A 19,695-nucleotide genomic window follows, 5' to 3' on the forward strand; every position below is an offset into this window, starting at 1 on the left:
AATGACTTCTTGGGCTGAGTGGAGGAAGAGAATTAATTTAGTCAGAGCGTGACAGGCTAGTTAACATCTGTGGCACGTCAAAGAGGGGAGAGCCAATATGGCAGCCTGAATGCATACATTACATGCTTGATTGAATACGTTTTAGGTCCTATATGCATTCAAATGAAGAGATTGTTGAAGTAAAGTTCGTCAAAGTTGGGCCACCATGCAGAGCAATAGAGTTGCAAGTATGACATTTACATTATCAGTGACAATGAATCTTGAAGGAATGCAAATAGAAGTAGAACAGAGCAGGACTCTGTGCTATTCATGGTCCTTTTGCTCCAAAAAGCAAAACAAAAATGGCTGCTGCAAGGAACAGCAAACACACACACATCAATCAATGTATTAATCAATCATCATATCCAGCTAATTATCCATAATCATAACATTCAGCCAATCTAATAACAATCGTCACACTATATCAAAAGCGCTCAAACAATATATTCTGAGAACATGACTGTAACCATACAGCCACCATACGTGTGACAGAAAGAACGGCTTTAATAAATGTAATCTCATTGTCATGGATAATATATGCATCTGTAAGTGGGCTTCACTTTTCCAAGATTATTGGCTGGTTTCGGTGTGTTATTCACCCAACTGCAGCAATAAAGAGACTCGGTAATATGCCCATTAATGTATGCTAGAGAGTCTTCATGCCTAACCACAGGAGACACAGCTCAATTCAAGGATAAGTCAAGCAGAAATGTTCTACAAAGTGGCCACAACCTCAGTAGAATCAAGCGGTATTCTAAGCATAAAGGAACGTTCCACACAACAGATTGTGCTTTTTTTTTAACTTCCAAATAAAAAGTGGAATAAAGGTGTTGAGCAGGGGTTGGCTTCCGTGCCTTTGCGAGTTAATTGGAGCACGTCGGTTTCAGGCCGACCCACTTGCCTCACCCTTCACAAGACGGCCGAGGAACACACACGCATAAAAGGGAGCCCCAAATGGAATCGTAGCGCCCCCATTCAATAAGAAATGAAATGAGCACACAATGGCAGGAATCATCCATGCGTCAGTGAGGAAGATGGCAGGTTTAATGAATGCTATCTGCTCCATGGCAGCTGCAGATGGGGAGGTGAGGGAGGAAGTGTCCGTACCGGGTTTTTTGGGGGTGCGAGTGAAGGTTCCCTTCACCGTTCGGCAGTGGGAATTATCGCCTCCGCACACGCCACATTTATCCTCCACTTTGTTGGAACCAATTTCCCGGTCGCATCCCACTTTCTGAAAACAGAAACACACACACACACACACACACACACCCACACGCACACACACACACAACAGAGAGCAGGCACTGAAACGTATCGCTCACACATCAAGGACGCACGTAGACAGGTGTCACATCCCACGAAAGTGTTTCGAAAATGTGGCAGGTACGATAGCAGGCAGGATAAATACTGATCTAACAAGCACACAAAAAAACACCTACAGAAGCCACATTCGAAACCAAAAGCATTTCAATCTGAGACAGTTTAATCTCGTGGAGTGTGTACTGTAGGATAAAAACAGTGGAACGAACTGAAGTTACTGTTGAAAGGAGGCCGATGAATAAGCACCATGACGGGCTGGTAGACAAAGCCTGTGTGAGCGTTTTGGTACATGAAAGGCCCCCTGTTGTTAAACACAGTGGCACTGTCATGGATTTCTGCCAACTGTTACAGATACATTCTTTCACTCCCACAGGTTGAGGTACCCTCGCACAAAGGGCTCCGCGGGCTTACCACACACTCTCCCCGCACACAGATGCTGTAAGGATCCTTGTAGGAGCAGCGCGTGCCGTCGTGCACCAGCTGTTTCATGTACGCCACGTCTCCCGACTCCTTGGACTGGCAGTACAGGTGGCACCGCTTATGTGCTGCGGGGGGGGGAGAGGGAGAGAGAGGGATGGAGAGAGAGAGATAGATAGAGAGAGAAAGGGAGGGAGGGAGTGAGAAAGAGAGAGAGCAGAGAGAGGGTGGATGTGAAAAAAGCACATTATCATTATATGTAGCCATTTCTGAACTGCTTTTCACACATCACTGCTCAAGCTCAGACATGTTCAGCAAGTCAATAAGGACTGATGGGAGGGCAGAGAGAGTGACTGCAAATGTAGTTTTCACACTACAGCTGCTCTATATGGCTGTCCCTCCCATTCAGCACCAGCACTATGGCGTCCCGACTCTGGGTCCTGGGCCTGCGGGAAACTGACGTGCTGAGAGGAAGAAGACGGATTCCTGCTGCATCGTGCCACCTCCTCCTCCACACTCATCAGTCCTGCTCCGAGGTGAGATGCCTCCCCGCGCTCCCGTGTGAAATCAGCAATGTGAGAGCGGAGGAGGCGTTAGGACGCATCAGTGGATAAAGGGTGGGGGGGGGGGGGGAGAGAGGAGAGAACGATGGGGAGGGAGGGTGAATCAGCCTCCGTTCAGCGGCGGTGCTGGGGAAGAGGAGGTGGCGGCGGCATGAAAGGCTAAAGGGCAGATGAGCCAGACATGGTGTGACCTGGCACGGTGCTTCCTCACCCCGCCCCACCCCGCCCCGCCCCGTCCCCAAATACACTCACTTCCGAACCCCCCTCCCATTTCTCTACCCACGCATCATCTGTCCCCTCAAAAGCTCTGCTTGGCAAACATTGTCGCTGTGAATGACAGTGTGTGTATGTGTGTGTGTGTGTGTGTGTGTGTGTGTGTGTGTGTGTATGTGTGTGTAAGAGAGAGTGTCTGTGTGCCCACAGGCCTATACAAGCATTTGTGTGTGTGTGTGTGTGTGTGTGTGTGTATGTGTGTGTAAGAGAGAGTGTCTGTGTGCCCACAGGCCTATACAAGCATTTGTGTGTGTGTGTGGGTGTGTGTCTGTGTGTGTGTGTATGTGTGTGTGTGTGTGTGTCTGTGTCTGTGTGTGTGTGCGTGTGTAGGTGGGTGTGTATGTGTGCGTGTGTGCCAGTGTGGGTATGTTTAAGTGTGTTTGAAATTCTGTGTGTGTATGTGTGCTTGAATTTGTGATTCTCTGTGCATGTGTGTGCTTGAATTATTTGTCATTCTGTGTGTGTGTGTGTGTGTGTGTGTGTGTGTACCCTGACCCAGGGTGCAAAGACACGCTTACTGTCAGGATGCTCGTAGGGTAGCCAGTGGTGCTTGGTGTTCTGGAATTCAAAGTGCGAGTTGCGGAGCTGGCACTGCTGGGCTCTGAAGTCCTCAAAGTGCTTGGGGCAGTCGTCTGTGTTGCAGAGCTGATACTCATAGTTCACACCAGGGCAGTCCTGGCCTCCGTATGCTGGCCTGGAGACACCCCCAAAACACACACACACACACACACACACACACACACACACACACACACACACACACACACATACACACACACACACACACACACACACACACACACACACACACAAAACCCACATGCCTGATTTGAGAACAGTCACACACTCAATTGTCCAGCAGTTATTATTTTAGTGTTTATTTTTGTCTATGGGTGTTTCTGCCTGTGTGTGCTATCAGTGAAAATCAGTGCTGTACAGTCATAATATACTATCATTAGCTACGTATTTACTGGGTAAATACTTAGTAATTAGAGTACTGTGACAGTAAGGGTTACCAAATGTTTACTGTTTATTTTTCCTATTTGTGTTTCTGTCTATGTATGTTATCACCGATAAACCGTGTGTGCTTGTATCTGTGCATGCTATCAATGATAAACACTGTGTTTCTGTGTGTGTGTGTGTGTGTGTGTGTGTATGCTCTCTCTGATAAACAGTGTGTGCGTGTTATCATCAGTGCTATAGAGTAAGCGGGGCGAGGAAAGGGAGGTGACCCACGCCGGATTGTTGCACTGGCGGGTTCTGAAGCGAACGCCCATGCCACAGCTCCGCGAGCAGGAGCCGAATTTACTCCACACGCTCCAGACGCCATCTTGCTTCACCTGGTTGGCGTTCTTCCACATGCAGTGACCTTTGTAGCACCACTGCAGGGGCAAATGAAAATGGCGGTGGGTGGGGTGGGGGGTGGGGTTTGGAGTGAGGAAAAGAAGAAGAAGAAGAAATACACTGTGAATAGCATCTGCAGTGAACAACATCATCTTCAAGCAATGCCCTTCACTAACCCCTCTCAAAAGAGACACAGAGTGGAAGAGAGAGAGAGAGAGAGAGAGAGAGAGAGAGAGAGAGAGAGAGAGAGGGAGAGGGAGAGAGAGAGAGAGAGAGAGAGAGCAAGCAAAGAGCAGTGAATGGCAGCACTTACCTTCCCAGGTGCACACTCTGTTCCATCAAGAGGAGGTCCCTTCTTGGTCTTGCAGAAATAGGGGTTGTCGGGGTGGCTGCACCACAGCTGTTTGCAGGGGTCATACGTGCGGAACTGTCGGAAAGACGAATAAAATAACACGGAGACGATTAAAGAGAAAAAAAATAGACAACCGAGAATGTGAACAAGAAAAATGAAAGCTTATTTCCGTCTGTCTGAACTCTGACCAGAACCTGGTGCCATATACTTTACATATACTTTGTAAAGCCAACCAGTGTAATGCTACTTTTTCATGAAATGTATTGACTGTGTTTGTCTGTCTTGCTGTCTTGACTATGCACTGTTTGTAATGTCCTGTCTTTCATGTAGCCTTGTACTGGTGAAACCGAAGGCAAATTTTCACAATCTGTGGACAATAAAGTTTTTGTATTCATATTTGTATTGGTATTGGTTTATACTGTACACCCCATTTTGGTTTCCTTCAAACAGCCTAGAATTATCACACAAGACCTCCTGCCACCATTTAGATCGTGACGACGTGGTGACACCCCGAACGGCAACTGAGTCTATTGGCCCTTTTATCTAAGGGCCGACATACCTGCAGCAGAGAAGTAAACAAGTGATTCAAATTAAAACGGAGCAGAAGGTTGCCTGGGAGCGAGAGCTAATCAATAGCAGGTGTTGAACGCGGAATTCTAATTTGTGGAGGCAAAGCACTTCTCGTTAGAGATGCAATCACCTGGAAGAATGGCAGGTGCGCTTCAAATGAACAAAGACTTTCTATGTCTCTTTCATGAGAGTGCACTCCAGTCCAAGGCCACCATAGGAAAGTGCCTTTGGTAGTACACGTGTGGCTTTCTGATTAAGGATAGTCTGTTCATACTACTCTTGGCGTGCGCAGCTGGCTCATCAACTGGTTTGGAAGCCTCCGCAGTTTGAAGAGCACATTCTCACTAACAGAGAGACACACATCCCATTAAAAGTCAAGGTGTGCATGGATGTTGCTTGTAAGCACCCTTAGGAATTGGCACGCGTTTGATTCCCACCAATGTAATCTGTACACACAGATTGCACGAGCATCTCTGTAGTGTAAACACAGCACGCAAAGCCTCCATGATGTGAATGTGATGAATAAGATGTAGGAGGGAATTAAGAGACGAGGCCCATAGAGTCTGCAAGAGGGAATGAAGAGGCACTGTGCCTTCGGCTGATAGTCGTCTGGTATCTGCGTCTGGATCTCACCGGAGACAAAAACACGAATACGCTGTGAGACTAATTAGACGCAGAGCCGCGTGGTTTTGGCTTACGTCCGAGCTTGTTACCTGTGGCACTTCACTACCGCATCACTGAGACACTGTTACATCAGTATTAACCTCCAGGCAGCCCAGGCAGTCATGCCACAACCCTGAGTTAATTGACTATTCAAAGATTGAGAGCTAATAGTGTGCACAAGATGCCCAGCTTGTTTCCCCTCAGATGCGAGAGGTCCTGATGAAGACTTGAAAAGCTGTGACTGCAGCTAAACTACCTTACACCAGCTGCTCAGTGGTACTGGCATACCCAGACACCAGGTGTGTGTATTCTCACGACTTATTTATTTATGTATTTATTTACCTATTTATTTATTTATTTATTCATTTATTTTCGTGTAGGGCTCTAGGGTTTTACAGAACTTCTGTAGAGAGTCCATTAGGACTAGGTAGTTTCAGGGAGAATGATTGTCCTATTGATGGAACTGCTGAGAATTTAGACAGACCAATCAAAATGTTCTCTCCTTTGGAAAATCAATGCATTGTGGGACACAGCATGTGCAGAACACAGCTTGCCGAGTGGGTGAGAATCTGAATTTTTTTTTCTTCCCTGCCCCTGCTCTTCAATTGCAGTTGATCTCTTTCTAGCTAAATGCTCCTCGAGGACTTTCAACAAGTGGGTAACAGTTCTTTTGAGCCTATTTCTTGCAAAAAAAAGCCTTGATTTATTCCCCTTGAGGACCGCCACGTATCAAGCACGTCTGAATGACAGGAGGAAAACAGCCCTCGGTTGCACTTACCGATGTGCAGATTTTGTACCCCACACCGAAGTCGAAGCGGCACTGCTCGTCCATGGAGTAGTTGATGCCGGGCAGCTCTGGAAGAGGTGGCCAATCGTGTTTGAAGGGGTCGTCCAGGAGACAGTCGTAAGAGCTGCAGGGTTTAAACATAAACACACAGGATAGTGGCATGAACACTGTCAATCAAATAAGCTTGCAGTCTTTGTAGTCTTCGTAGGCTCCGAGGGCATGATTGTGCTTCATGATGAAGTCTCTCACATCTGATGATTTACATGTGAGGGTAATTAGGCTGTCTCGTCGTATGAACGTGAGGTACAAAAGCAACATTTGAGGACAGCTAAAAGTCTGACTAAAAGGCTGTTTAGGGGTAGCAGTGAGATGAGTACATGCAGGATGCACTGCATGTGTACAGTATAAGAGAAGCTTCAGATATCAGCTATCAGCAGATTGATTTATGCTTGGGACTTTTGCATCACAACTATGCATATTGTCTTACCAACATAACTGGACAACTTCATTTTGATTCAAATACAAAAACGCAGACAAATAAACATGCATTTTACGAAGGTCTTCTTTTCTGTCAGCCTGGGTTGAAAAGAAGGGAAAGAAACATGTATCCTAATTTGACAGGGAGGATTAATTGAAGGCTGAAAGAAGACTGTGTAAGTATTTTGTTATTGCCTCAAAAGGGTTGTCTTGCTGCTTTTGCTGCTTGCTCAATATTTCAAATCAATGGATGTGCACATGTAATCCATCAAAGAACACAGAACTGTTTCACTCTGCAGTGAGCAATGAGTCATATTTTGAGGTGGGGGGGGGGGTGAGCTGATGCTGAGGGTGGACACTCACTAAGCTATTTGGACAATGAGATAAAACATGTAGCTATATTCATTGTAAACAACAAATTAATTGCTTCTACATGTAGACGTAATCTATCTTTGTCCCTCATTTTATGGTCTTCTGCCGCATTCCATTTTGCTTCGAAAGTGGTAGCTGGTATCTCAGAATTGCATGACACCCCAGTTGACCGCAGCAGACTTTGTTTCAGTTGTAACAAGCCATAGAAACAAGATGCCGGTTGTAACTGTCTGCTGTTAGTGATTGCTACCAGATATGTAATGTCGATGTAAATGTCTAAGAGAAATATAATTTGTGTTTTGACATTTAAAACAAAGTACTATACCTGTAAACAACCACAGCAACAAGGTAAATCAGGTTGTGTATGACTGGGTTTGGATCATCTCCAGTACAACTTGGATTTAATCTGCATGCTTTGAAATATAAATGAAATTGGAGACTTTCATGTTGTAATTCTCCGAGTAGAAAGCATATATACCTATCGTCACACCTCATACTACTGAATTATTCAGATCTTTTCTATCAAGTGAAGTCTTGCCAAAACTACTTTGTGAGGCTGGGGATCTTCAGAAGTAATTACCCCAGATATGTGGGTGAAACCCGCTGAGAGACTTCCCTCTTTATTATAACGGTAATTTCTCAAGATGACGAGATGAGGTAAAATGAGGCTGGATCGGATGCAGTTACACTATGCAATAAAACCTTCTGGCATTAATTATCAAGTCGAGGAAATGCTTTTGTCTTTGCGTGCAGCTGATCATTGTGACATTTGAGCTGGTGCTTGTAACACCCATGAAACACTGGAATGTGCGCTGGCACAGCGACCTGATGACAACCCAGAACAATGGATCTGAGTGTGTCCAGTCGTGCCGAATGGACACACTGCCTGCATGCTGGCTTGCCGTTGCCCAGCTAGCAGTGTGTGTCTGCTTATTGATGAACCCAATCTATCTGCCAGCGGAGGCCATTTAAGGCTGAAGAACACATGCTGTTGGAAAAACGGGCAGGAATTTACTTTCACTGCAGGTTGGTAGGCTAAGTAAGCACGCAAAGGGCGCTCACACATACTGTATTCCTCATCTCTGCTCTGACAAGTGCACTGTGTGGCACGTCAATTTGGAGAAAAAACCCAACTCTCCCTTCCAATACTGTAAGTGTGTGTGTGTGTGTGTATCGGTGCTGTATGTGTGTAAAAGAGGAAAAGCGAGAAAGAGAGAGAGAGAACGACTATGTGAGAGAGAAAGACCGTGAAAGAGAGAGAGAGAGAGAGAGAGAGAGAGAGAGAGAGAGAGAGAGAGAGAGAGAAAACAACGGGAGACCACCACTCACTGAATGTATCTCTTCAGCTCCTGGCCGCTGCACATGGACCAGTGGTAGCGGTGGAAGGCAGCCTGCACCAGAGGGGCCATGACGCTGCCCATGGCCGTCTCGTCCCCACAGCGGTTGCCCTGTCCGTCATGCTCCATGCCCAGCCTGTGGAGGTGACATTCACATGCTGTGACAAACATATTGATAGACTCAGCAGCCGCCAGAGGATGCAGAGGTGAGGGGGTGTGAGTGGGCGTGAGTCGCTCTGTTGTCGCTCTCTCTCATGGTCTGCCACATATACTTAACATCAAATGTAACAGAAGACACCAAGTAAGACCCATATTAATGCACGTATGCAACACCGTATATGTTATATCTGTTTATACTGCATAGACCGACTGATTCAACAGTATTATAGTCCATCATTTTTATTTCCTAACATTGAGGAAACAACCTAACAGTGTGCTACAGAAAATCCTATTAAGGCTCAAACCAGTCCTTTTACAGAAAAAAAGTAGACGCTTCTTCCAGTTAGAAGGCAGCTGGTGAATGCATATTCAACTTATATGTGACATCTCTAAAGAAACCGCAAGTGTCCCATTACGCTTGTCTCATTACCCAGGCAACTGATGTGATGGACAGAGCGACATGTCACACTAATGGAGCTCTTACCGTTCCAGACCATCCTCATCGGTCACTCCATGAGAGCACAAGAGAGGGGGACAGAGAATGACAGATAGAAAGAGAGAGGGAGAGAGAGGGAGGGAGAGAATGAGCAATAGAGAGAGAGAGAGAGGGAGGGAGAGAGAGAGGGAAAATAAGAGAGCATACAGAGAGCTAGTGAGGAGTGGCACACAGGCCAGCACAAACAACAGCTGTGCAGCAGAACACATGGGACTGGACACTCTGCTGTGTGTGTGTGTGTGTGTGTGTGTGTGTGTGTGTGTGTATATGTGTATGTGTATGTGTATGTGTATGTGTGTGTGTATGTGTGTGTGTGTGTGTGTATGTGTATGTATGTGTGTGTGTGTGTGTGTGTGTGTGTGTGTGTGTGTGTGTGTGTGTGTGTGTGTGTGTTTGTGTGTGTGTGTGTGTGTGTGTGTTTGTGTGTGTGGGTGTGTGTGTGTGTGTGGGGCTATATTCTCCAGCTCCATACATAATTGTCAGAGAACCACAAGACATCAGGGATGCAATGGGTCTGACCTCCTGAGAATAGACTGGCCACTAGAAAGCACAAGCGGCAGTCCTGCAGTCACACCACTACGGGCTGTGCCACTGGGCTTGTGTTACTAAGGGAACTGACGAACTCCCACGCCAAATTTAACTTTTATAACACGTTCAAAAGCTCCCCGCCACACCGGAGTGATACAGTAAATGTGCTTATGTTATTCAGCTATTTTTTTTAACGCAACCTATCAATGTTTTTTTTTTCTTTTTTCATGGAACATTTGAAGGTTGTCTCTCCAAACTGAAACACCTAATGAGATATATCGACCTCATTGGCTCGTCATTGATTTGTCCTGTCCCTTTTAAGTGCCTGAAGCTCTTCCATGAACGGGTGGGTGGTGGTGTGGTCTGCTCTTCTGCTCAGAGTCTGCTGCGGTACATTACATTACATCAGAGGCAAGCTAGGTCACCCTGGGTGACGACAAGCACACTAATGAATTATGCAATTCAATAAAGAGAGGGATGAACAAAGAGGAGGCAAAAAAAGAAAAAAAAAACACTTTATGTTCTCACAATCAAAGGTCATCAATGCCATCATTTGAAGGCCAACAACACCTTCCCAGTGTCTTTGACATGCAATAAGGGATCGCTTGCAAAGCCTTCACATAAAGAAAATCAGAGAATATTCATTAAGCTGTACCCTTGAGCCACACTGTTGCTTTCAGTGGACTACAACAGACAGACAACCAACCAGCCAGCGCCTCACTGGGGTCCAGAGGCTGATATCCCGGTTCCAAAATGTACTGTAAGTCCTGCCATATATTCTTTCTACCGTGCACTTAACACAGGTGATATCACTAAATGATCTGATCTACCTGGCTGCACACATTCGGATGAGCTGGTTTATTAAAACTGTTAGATCAAATACTTGGCAGGACTTTTTTTTTTTTTACTCTCTGAACCCGGGATGTCCGCCTCTGCTGGCGTCCACCTCTGGCCACTGATCCCTAGCGTGGAGGGCAGCGGGGGAAAAAAGAAAACACAACGCAGAGAAGACCAAAGGCATGCCACTTACACATGACCGGTCTCATGGGCCACAACAAAGGCGGAGGAGAAGCCGTCCTCGTGGTTCAGGGTGCAGCTGCGGACAGGGTGACACATACCGGTGACGGGGGCGTACCCTGTGAGAGAATAGAAAGGAGAGAGAGGGGAGAGGAGGAGAAGGAGTAGTAGTGGAGAGAGCAAGAGAGAGAGAGGGGGATAGAGAAATAGAGAGAGACAGAGGATGATGGAGGCATTCAAGCTTCAAACAATCTGTGCGATTCAGGCCATTTTCACCTACTCCCACATGAGGACTGTTGGGACCAGAGCACTCTGAAAAAGGGTATGCATCACCTGGATGAGGTTTTGTGTGAAGGACATGGCACACGGAGAGTCTGAGACTCCATGCTGACTGGCGCTGCCACTGCTGCTGAATACCGCTAATGCTCGAGTGCCCGCTTTTCTCAAGTCAAACTTGTAAAAAGTGAAAATAATAGCCTGCCCGCCCCATTTTGGGAAGGTCTTCTCGAGGCTAAAACTGAATTCAAATTGATGCGACCGCAGGTGAGGTGGACGTGGGGGAGGCCCCTGCGGAGCTCTGACAGAGGCGGCTCCGTGAGCGCTATGGGCCTCAGACGTTTCTGTCAGAGCCTGCGGCCGGCTGAGCGAACCGAGCTGTGAGGCGGAGTGAAACGCGAGAGCGGGCTGGGATTAACTATGCACACCTTCACCTCCCCCGCCTATCAGTCCTTGGGCAGGTTATTAATGCAGCCCCATAACGCACGCCAAATTGATGGGGTTGCCTCCCTCGGCGTGCGGCTGATGGAACGTTCCCCCTCCAGCCGCCCACTCCAGCCCCGCCTCCCCACTCCACCCCGCACGCAACCTTTGGCGCAGGAGAGTTTAATTAAAGGGCCGCCTGTCAGTCAGACAGAGTGCACGGCACAGCACACAGACGCAAGCTCTCTAGGACCAGCATGCCTGCACACAGCATACAGCATACAGCAGGCTACCGTGCACTAGAAACTCACTGACACCACTCTTTCAAGTGAACACACTGTGTCTGAGGAGTGAGGAGGACACATCCAGACTCTTTTTCTGTAGTGTCAGGTCTATGCCTGTGTCATATGGAGTGAATTATATTAAGGCTAACCATTTTAAGACATACTGTATAACAATGAGGGTCACAGCTGGCAGAGTACAGACACAGACACAGCTGGCAGAATACAGACACTTCCAAATGTAAAGCACTTTGAGCTGAATTCTGTTGCATTCTATGAAAAGTATTTTTTATTATTATTCTAACAATGTAATCCACAGCTGGCAGAATAGACACAAAATACATATTACAGGTTGTGGACAAATCAGAAATTCTACAGTATATTCAATTGATTTCAACAAAACAAAATCTGCACACATTATCAATGTCTTAGTTAATGTCCCTGCTCACTTCATAGGTCACTGTGTTCCTGTTTTATCAACATCAAAATCCTAAAGTTTTCATATGTCCATGTTCCCTCTCTACTCTTTCCTTTAAGCAACTTAATAAAAGAGAAAAAGAGAAAACGTATCTACCGCCTGTGAAATTGGTGCATTGTAAGTCATATCACACTAAACACAGCACAATCAGTTTGATAATGGTCACATTCTAGCACATAAGTGACCAAATGATACTCGAATAGAATACAAGCAAGAGTCGCAGGAGAAGATTATTTCTAAAGAAATAATTGTGTGTTTGATTGCCCCATCACTGGCTTATAAAGTGACCTCTGCTATAACATCCCCTCAGTAACGTCCAAAGGCTTTCTGTCCAGCTCAATATCATTTATTATGACCTTTCACTTTGGAGGAATTACCCAGGAACCAATGATGGCTCTGTCTAAGATAAGCGTATTGATTTTCAATTTTGTTGAATCGATATGAATCAAGAAAAAGATCTAAATGCACCAGTGGAAAAAAAAAACAACAACATGACCCTGATTCTGATGGTTTGCCAATGATTGTGCAACAGAGACCAAATGGTCCAATAATAACGGCCTGTGTCCATCAATCGCGTTTTTTTTTTTTGCATCAACGGCGGCTATTTTCTATACAGATCAGTATTCGCAGTGTTCAGTTCCCCCGGCACTGAGCGATTTTTTTCTGCAGCGGTCAGAGCGTTGAAATTTAAAATCTGTTCAATTTTTAGAAACAGCGCTGGGCTCGTCAATGTCATCTCTCTCTCGGTGACCATTCAAAACTTGTAACCTAGCAACAATAAACACTTGACTGAAGTGCTCTAAAAAAGATGTTGGCACAACTGTCAGAGCAACAACAACAACAAAAAAAACACGACTGGTGGACACAGGCCACAGAAAGTTCAGTATTTCTACAAAATTCTTCCTCAGAAAATACTAGTGCAGAGCCCGTTGATGTGGCATTTTTTGTTCGTATAACATGAAATTGGCACTCGTGCCATTAGGATGACACCCACCAAATTTGAGAGCAGTCGGATGAGTGGTTCCAGAGTTATGCGTGGAACAGACAGATTGACACACAGACAGACGTTCCTTGCATTAATAGATAGATACAGTAGATGCAGTCAGCAGATGGCAGTTGACCTGGAAGGAAATAAGCTTTGTTCTGGCAAAGATCTGGAGGAAGTGTTCCAGTTAGCTGGAATCTGGGTAATGTTTGTAAGCTCCAGCTTTTGAGCTGGTTTTCATGTGCATGTGCCAGCCTTTTCCATAATGACCAGCTTCTTCACAGCGTCACAGAGCCAATCTACCAGAAAGCTGCTGAATTCAATGCGTGCACTCGTCCCCCAGCCAGCCTGTCCAGCCTTGCACACTCTCTCCCTTCATCCATGTGATGAGACACTTAGGAACAAGCAGGATGAAATAAGGCCCTCCGACAGCTCAAACTGAAGCCCTCCAACCTAGCATCAGCAAAATGGAGAAGCCCTCACCAACCCCCTCATTTCATCATTACACCACCCACTGTGTTGATGAAAGAGCCCTGATGTGTACTAGTGGCTGTTGGGAGCAACAGGGGGCGAAGGGGGTAGGTGTGTGTGTGTGTGTGTGTGTGTGTGTGTGTGTGTGTGTGTGTGCGCGGGCCAAGTGGTTAGGGTCGACGATCGCTCTCTCTTACCCTGCATGCCCGTGGGTCCGAAGCCCTGGCGAGTAAGGAAGATGGCGTGGTCGTGGTGCTCGGAATGTTCCGGGTTGTCCTTCTGCTGCAATTGGGCCCAGCGGCACACGTTCTCCAGGCTGCGTGATGGGTTGCCTCTCTCGATGAGATTAATGGACTGAGCCAAACAGAGGAAAGAGGAGAAGGGGGGTGGGGGTGACAAAAATGTCCAGCCACATTAGCTGTTTAACATGCACGTACCATAAGCAAAAGCAACAGCATTGCCTCAATTTATGTGACCCATTTTCCACCACATGAAAGGGAACAGACAGGGCCCGCTTCGTTAGAGAATATACGGGCTATAATGTGCTCTTGTTACATCAGAATGTTTGCTGATCTCTGGAGTTCTGCTTGAGAACTTCAGAGCTTCACAGGGTATCATTATTGTGCACCGTTAAATGTTTTATGCTTTACAAACCATTTTAAATCTATATTGCTGAGGTTTCTTAGAGTATACATTTCATTTCCATACCAGTCAAGTGCATCAGCAGAGCCCTTATTACAGGGGACGGTAAACACCACGTTCTTGCACATGGTTGACCCAGTAAAGTCTTACCTTTGAGTAGCCCAGCATGATCATTCTCACAAGGACCACGTTGATGTGAACTCCCAGCGACTCATCATGGTAGATCTCATTCACCTGCAGAGCACAAAAGACAGGGAGTTTGTGTGTGTGTGTGTGTGTGTGTGTGTGTGTGTGTGTGTGTGTGTGTGTGTGTGTGTGTGCGCGTGTGTGAGTGTGTGTGGGGGGGGGGTATCAGAGAAAGCAGGTCATGCTGTTATCACTCTAAAAGGACAACAACAAAAGAAGAAAGAAGCTGTACATAAAAGGGACCCAAACATGGTACAGACAGTGTAGCAAATGGCACCATGGTGATCCCTTTCCTTGACAATTGTCTGACCCTTGACCTTGTCTCAAGACAACTTCTCTAACTTTTTAGGACACAAGGGCAGACGACTTGCGTACAGATACCTTCTGTTTCCATTATTATGGGATATGAAGCACCTCAAGTCCCCTCGTATGAAACGTAATATCAAGCCATTACAGAAGGCAGTGGACTGAACAACCCTCGAGACGAACGTACTGTAACAGCCGCAGCAAATACTCCATTGGTCCTTCGGAGTGTTTTCTTTTTCGCCTGCTGCTCTCCGAGGCAATACAGTGCACCACAGTACTACAGTTCACACAACCGTATTACAGCAAGACTCTGGAGACGTGATTATGCAGACAGACGATTCATGTCGCCAGAAATACAATTTTAAACAGGGACATGACCGAAGAGATTTAGATGTGTCTCTCCGGCACTCATTTTGGTGAGATAAGATTACGTAGACATTCTTCGCCCTCTCCTGCTCTCTTCCTCCTAAAAAAATCCATTACTAACCACTAACCATTAAATGGCCAGAGCTGGAAGCTACAGAGGGATCACAGCGGCAATGGATGATCACATAGCCGGAGTTAAGAGTCAAGAAACATGATTTAACACCCACATCCTGTCTGCAGTTCCAGGGCCACCAGGGAGAGGCCGGGACAAAGATGGAAGAGGGGCCATTAGATGTACTCCTGGTGGGCAACCTCTCCGCCTTTTAGGCCAGACACCTACAGGAATGAACGGCTAACTTCTCTATCCGTCCCCGTCCCCGTCCCCGGGGCGGCTAAACTGCCATCGCTATACGAGCAAGCATGTCACATGTGTCTGGAAGGCATTAATTGAAGTTAACAGCAGTGACACAATGTGAGGAAAGAGGCAGTTGAGGCAATGGGTCTGCTGCAGGGGGCTGCTGGTGCGACAAGACCAGTGTGTGTGTGTGTGTGTGTGTGTGTGTGTGTGTGTGTGTGTGTGCGCGCGCGTGTGTGTGTGTGTGTGTGTGTGTGTGTGTGCGTGCGTGTGCACGGCCAGCGGCAGGGGCACATGGCCGGAGGCAGGCTCATGAAAAGGCTCCAGTGTTTGTGAGAATCACAGTGGATGCCTTTAAAGACCCCAGCTGTTTTTCTTCCCCACCTAAGAGGCTACAGTGCGTAGTTGTGTGTGTGTGTGTGTGTGTTTGTGTGTCTGTGTGTCTGTGTGTGTGTGTGAGTGTGTGTGTGTGTGTAGTCAGTGTGTATGTTTGTATGGAGCTGGGTGGGTTTGAAGCAGGGAGTGTGTTGTGTGTGTGTGTGTGTGTGTGAGAGAGAGAGAGTGTGTGTCTGACTACTGGGTGGAGGTAGGTATGTCTACTGAGTACAGTATAAGCATATGTATGTGTGTGGGTTTGTAGGTAGGGTGGGGTAATGTTGTGCTTGCCTCTATACATGTATAGTTGAGTGCTCTAGTGTGTTTGAAAGGGACTGTGTGGGGGTTGTTGAAGTGTGTGTGTGTGTGTGTGTGAGTGAGTGTGTTTGTGTATGTGTGTGTTTTTTGCTGGTGAAAGTACAGTCAAAACTGTTTTCTGTTATGCCGTAAGTTAACCCAACCAGATGTTAATCTCTGGAGCTTTAGACTAGGACGGATTACAACAGAGAGAGATTCTCCTATTACAAAGCAATTTAACAGACGCTACAGTATCTCATGAGGCAACCTGGCGCTGATCTTACTGTAGATGCAAACGTGCACGCATGACACTCACTCTGTCTGTGACAGAGACAGACAGACCGATAGACAAACACATACATTCACACACCAACACACACCGTCACACCCACCCACCCACCCATCCCCCCCCCCCCCCCCCACACACACACACACACACACAAACACAAACAAACAAACATACAGTATACAGTAAACTCTTTCATCTGTGAGACACACACACAAAATTGTGTTTGTCTTGGGTACTAAGTGCACGAGGACCACCACTAGAGCCGCCTACAATTACCGTGCACGCCGTGCACCAAGAAGAGAGTAATGCTTTTTACACCCATCAGGCGTCAAAACGCTTGTGCAACACCGCTGCCCTGTAATTGGTTCGAAATGTGCAAAACCACAGTCTTCATATTATGTGAGTCATATCACAACACATCTATCTGTCAGTGGGCTAAAAGCAGACAGTAACTAATGGCACACGTTTGGAGCCCGGGGGAGACTGAGACTGAGAGTGTGTGTGTGTGGGGGGGGGGGGGGGGGCATGTTGAGCCATCAGATGGTGCAGATGGCACCGGGCTGGGATTCAGTGCTTGGGGGGATGGGGAGGAGTGACCAAGTCCACTGGAACTAAAGACCACATCTGGATGTTATTTGTGTGCAGATATCCAGCCTATTGTGGGGACCACGAACGATCCGCAGAGGGCATTAATTCGGCGCTGCGAGGCATCGGTAAAGCCACACCATATGTTTTCTCTTTACCAACTATTCCACGCTAATGCTTGTACATGGATTCCCTATGATGTCAAGGTAATCTTTCTGTCTCTATCTCTTTCCCCCTCTCTACCTGCCACCCTCTTTCTCCCCCTCCCTCTCTCCCACCAGCCTTCTATTTCCCTCTCCCTCCTTCCCTCCCTCCCTCTCTCTCTCCCTCCTTCTCTCTTTCTCTCTATCTCTCTGGCTTCTGTTTCTAATTGAGGCAAACTGCTGACCTTTTCACCCACGGGGGCTTCTGGTTAGACACAGATGAGTAGACAGTGACCTCCCACGTACACAATCTGCCCGAGGAAATCCTCGATAAGGCTCTGAGAAGGACACACAAGAGGCTTTAACAGGTCTGAGGTCAGTGGCTGAGGTGGAATACATCAACACACTTATCAAGGACAGGACTACAGCCAGTAGAAAAGAAAAAAAAGATATATCTATATTGATAAATGTTTAAAAAGTTTTAATTGCAAATGATCAATGCCAACTGGATAATGCAGTTTTGTGGTTAGCTATGCCCACAGGATATCACACACCCTTATTTATTTGTTTACCCTGTTTGCTTTGTTTTTTTTAACAAAGACCTCATATTAAACTTTGAGAATATTGCTGAGTAGGTGGACGTTTCTATGTGTGCAAATGTGTCTCTCGAGACGGTGGCGGCGTGCGATGAAATTGCTCGCTAACGTTAATGCGGCATCAGCAGAAAAGAAGGGCGAATGTAATCTATCACACAACAGGACCATTTATCTCAAATCCCCCGAGCTAAACGCAACTCAGTGAGAATATAGACTAGGCTGTCTATCCACACTTCGTCTTCATCCCTGATAGTGAGTTTGCAGACTTCACACAGAAAAGTTGTCCTTCCTCAAACATTTCAATCTTCGCAGGTCCTCATCACAGCATCTCCTCAGCTCTCGACCGACACACAGGTGACCCTTGGACAAGCGAAGCCGGGCAATGAGTAAATACAATTTGCCTAGTTATTGCATTAACGTCTATCAGACATTACTCTTTGCACCCTGTCCGTCATTTAAATGAGGGCACTTACGGTGATTACGATCTAATTAGTATGTCCTGCATCTGCAATGTGTCCACTGACTTTCAGGGAGTGAAAGAACAAACGGACCAGACAGAATCCTAAATAGGCTCCCAGTGCAAGCTACTCTGACCTCAAACAGAGCTGGTCAGTGATATCAGCAGGGAGGTCGTCTGGAAAGAGCAGCTCCTCGGCAGGAAGCCGAGAAACCGCGCACCCGTGCGATTAATTAAATTGTTCACCGCCATATGACCACAACCTCGTTTGTGCTCTCGCTATCTCTCTCTCTCTCTCTCTCTCTCTCTCTCTCTCTCTCTCTCTCTCTTCTTGTTTGCTCTTCACACTGGTTTTTAAAGAAGACGACTGCTTCTGCTTACAGTTTAGATTCTGGCTCTGGAAACGTATGTCTTCGTGGACTTGCCATGCATTTAAAAAAAGAATAAGAAAACAATCGTTACAGAAAAAAAAGGAGGCAAATTTGCTTCCCATTTTGTGAAAGGTTGTAGGTATTTCCGCTTGACTACCAATCAAATTACTCCCTTCCTTGCTTCAGAAAAAGTATTTGTGTGCTGATTGGCAGAAACTTTTTGTCTCCTGCATTTGTTTCCTTGTTATGACGCTGACTGGACACTGAGAACATCATGACAAGCGACTCAGCCAAGAGGTGTGTGGGGTTATAAACACACTCAGTGCTCAGTCCCTTTAAGACCGCTCAGTCATGCAGAAGCCCTGATGAAATTGGCCTCGTGCTGTTACTAAAAACACACTCAATGGAAGTCCCCACGGTGTTCCCAATTTGTTGTCGCTCAATGGTGGCATTTACCTTTGCATACAATGTCCATTGAGCTGTAAATCCAGCAAAGCATTAATAAAGCCATTAACAGCCCCAGAAGACGACTACCAAACCTGATCCTCCACTGCCTGCGGCTTCACACGTGTGCTGCCCTCTGAGGTATAACAAATGGGAGACACGCCGCAGATGCTCCCCGTGACAAAGAGGGCCGCTACGGCTTCGGAGCAAGCAGGCAGTGCCCTGACAACTGGCAGTTTGTCATCAAGCCAGGGCCGGGGGCAGCGGCAGAAGTCGGTCGGTCGGTCGGTCGACTCTGAAGAGCAGCAGGGACATCTGCTGGAGGGTGTCTCACCTCCCCAGACGACAAAACAGACAACAGGCCGGGATGCATGAGGAACGAATCAGAGCCAGGGGCCAGTGGGGCGAAGTGTGATTTCTCTCCCAACAGTCCTCACAACTTAATTTAACTACCCCGTGCCACACACAGTAAGAAACACCATTTTTCATCTAGTCAGCCAACTTTACATATAATTGCTATTCAAAACGTCTTAAAAGTATTCCAAGTGTACCGGAGGGAGATGACGATGAAAGGTGTATTCGTCATGATCTTGATGACTTTCCCTTCCTTGTTAGTTTACTTATTTATTTATTCCACCTCAACTATGCCTCTTTG

At 46.6% G+C, this 19,695-nt stretch overlaps 1 protein-coding gene across 1 annotated transcript in view; it reads right to left on the reverse strand.

Moving 5' to 3' along the window:
* adamts3 (ADAM metallopeptidase with thrombospondin type 1 motif, 3) overlaps window positions 1-19,695 on the reverse strand; it is a 73,467-nt gene that overhangs the window by 22,599 nt on the left and 31,173 nt on the right. The window contains exons 6-15 of the mRNA XM_062543289.1: window positions 14,421-14,504; window positions 13,826-13,982; window positions 10,728-10,833; window positions 8,507-8,650; window positions 6,320-6,452; window positions 4,270-4,383; window positions 3,849-3,994; window positions 3,131-3,306; window positions 1,771-1,904; window positions 1,147-1,270 (exon numbers count right to left, since the gene is read on the reverse strand). Coding sequence (XP_062399273.1) covers window positions 1,147-1,270; window positions 1,771-1,904; window positions 3,131-3,306; window positions 3,849-3,994; window positions 4,270-4,383; window positions 6,320-6,452; window positions 8,507-8,650; window positions 10,728-10,833; window positions 13,826-13,982; window positions 14,421-14,504 — 1,318 coding nt within the window. The remainder of the gene's footprint in view (window positions 1-1,146; window positions 1,271-1,770; window positions 1,905-3,130; window positions 3,307-3,848; window positions 3,995-4,269; window positions 4,384-6,319; window positions 6,453-8,506; window positions 8,651-10,727; window positions 10,834-13,825; window positions 13,983-14,420; window positions 14,505-19,695) is intronic.

Source organism: Sardina pilchardus, chromosome 8, assembly GCF_963854185.1.
Source record: "Sardina pilchardus chromosome 8, fSarPil1.1, whole genome shotgun sequence".
Taxonomy (NCBI): Eukaryota; Metazoa; Chordata; class Actinopteri; order Clupeiformes; family Clupeidae; genus Sardina; species Sardina pilchardus.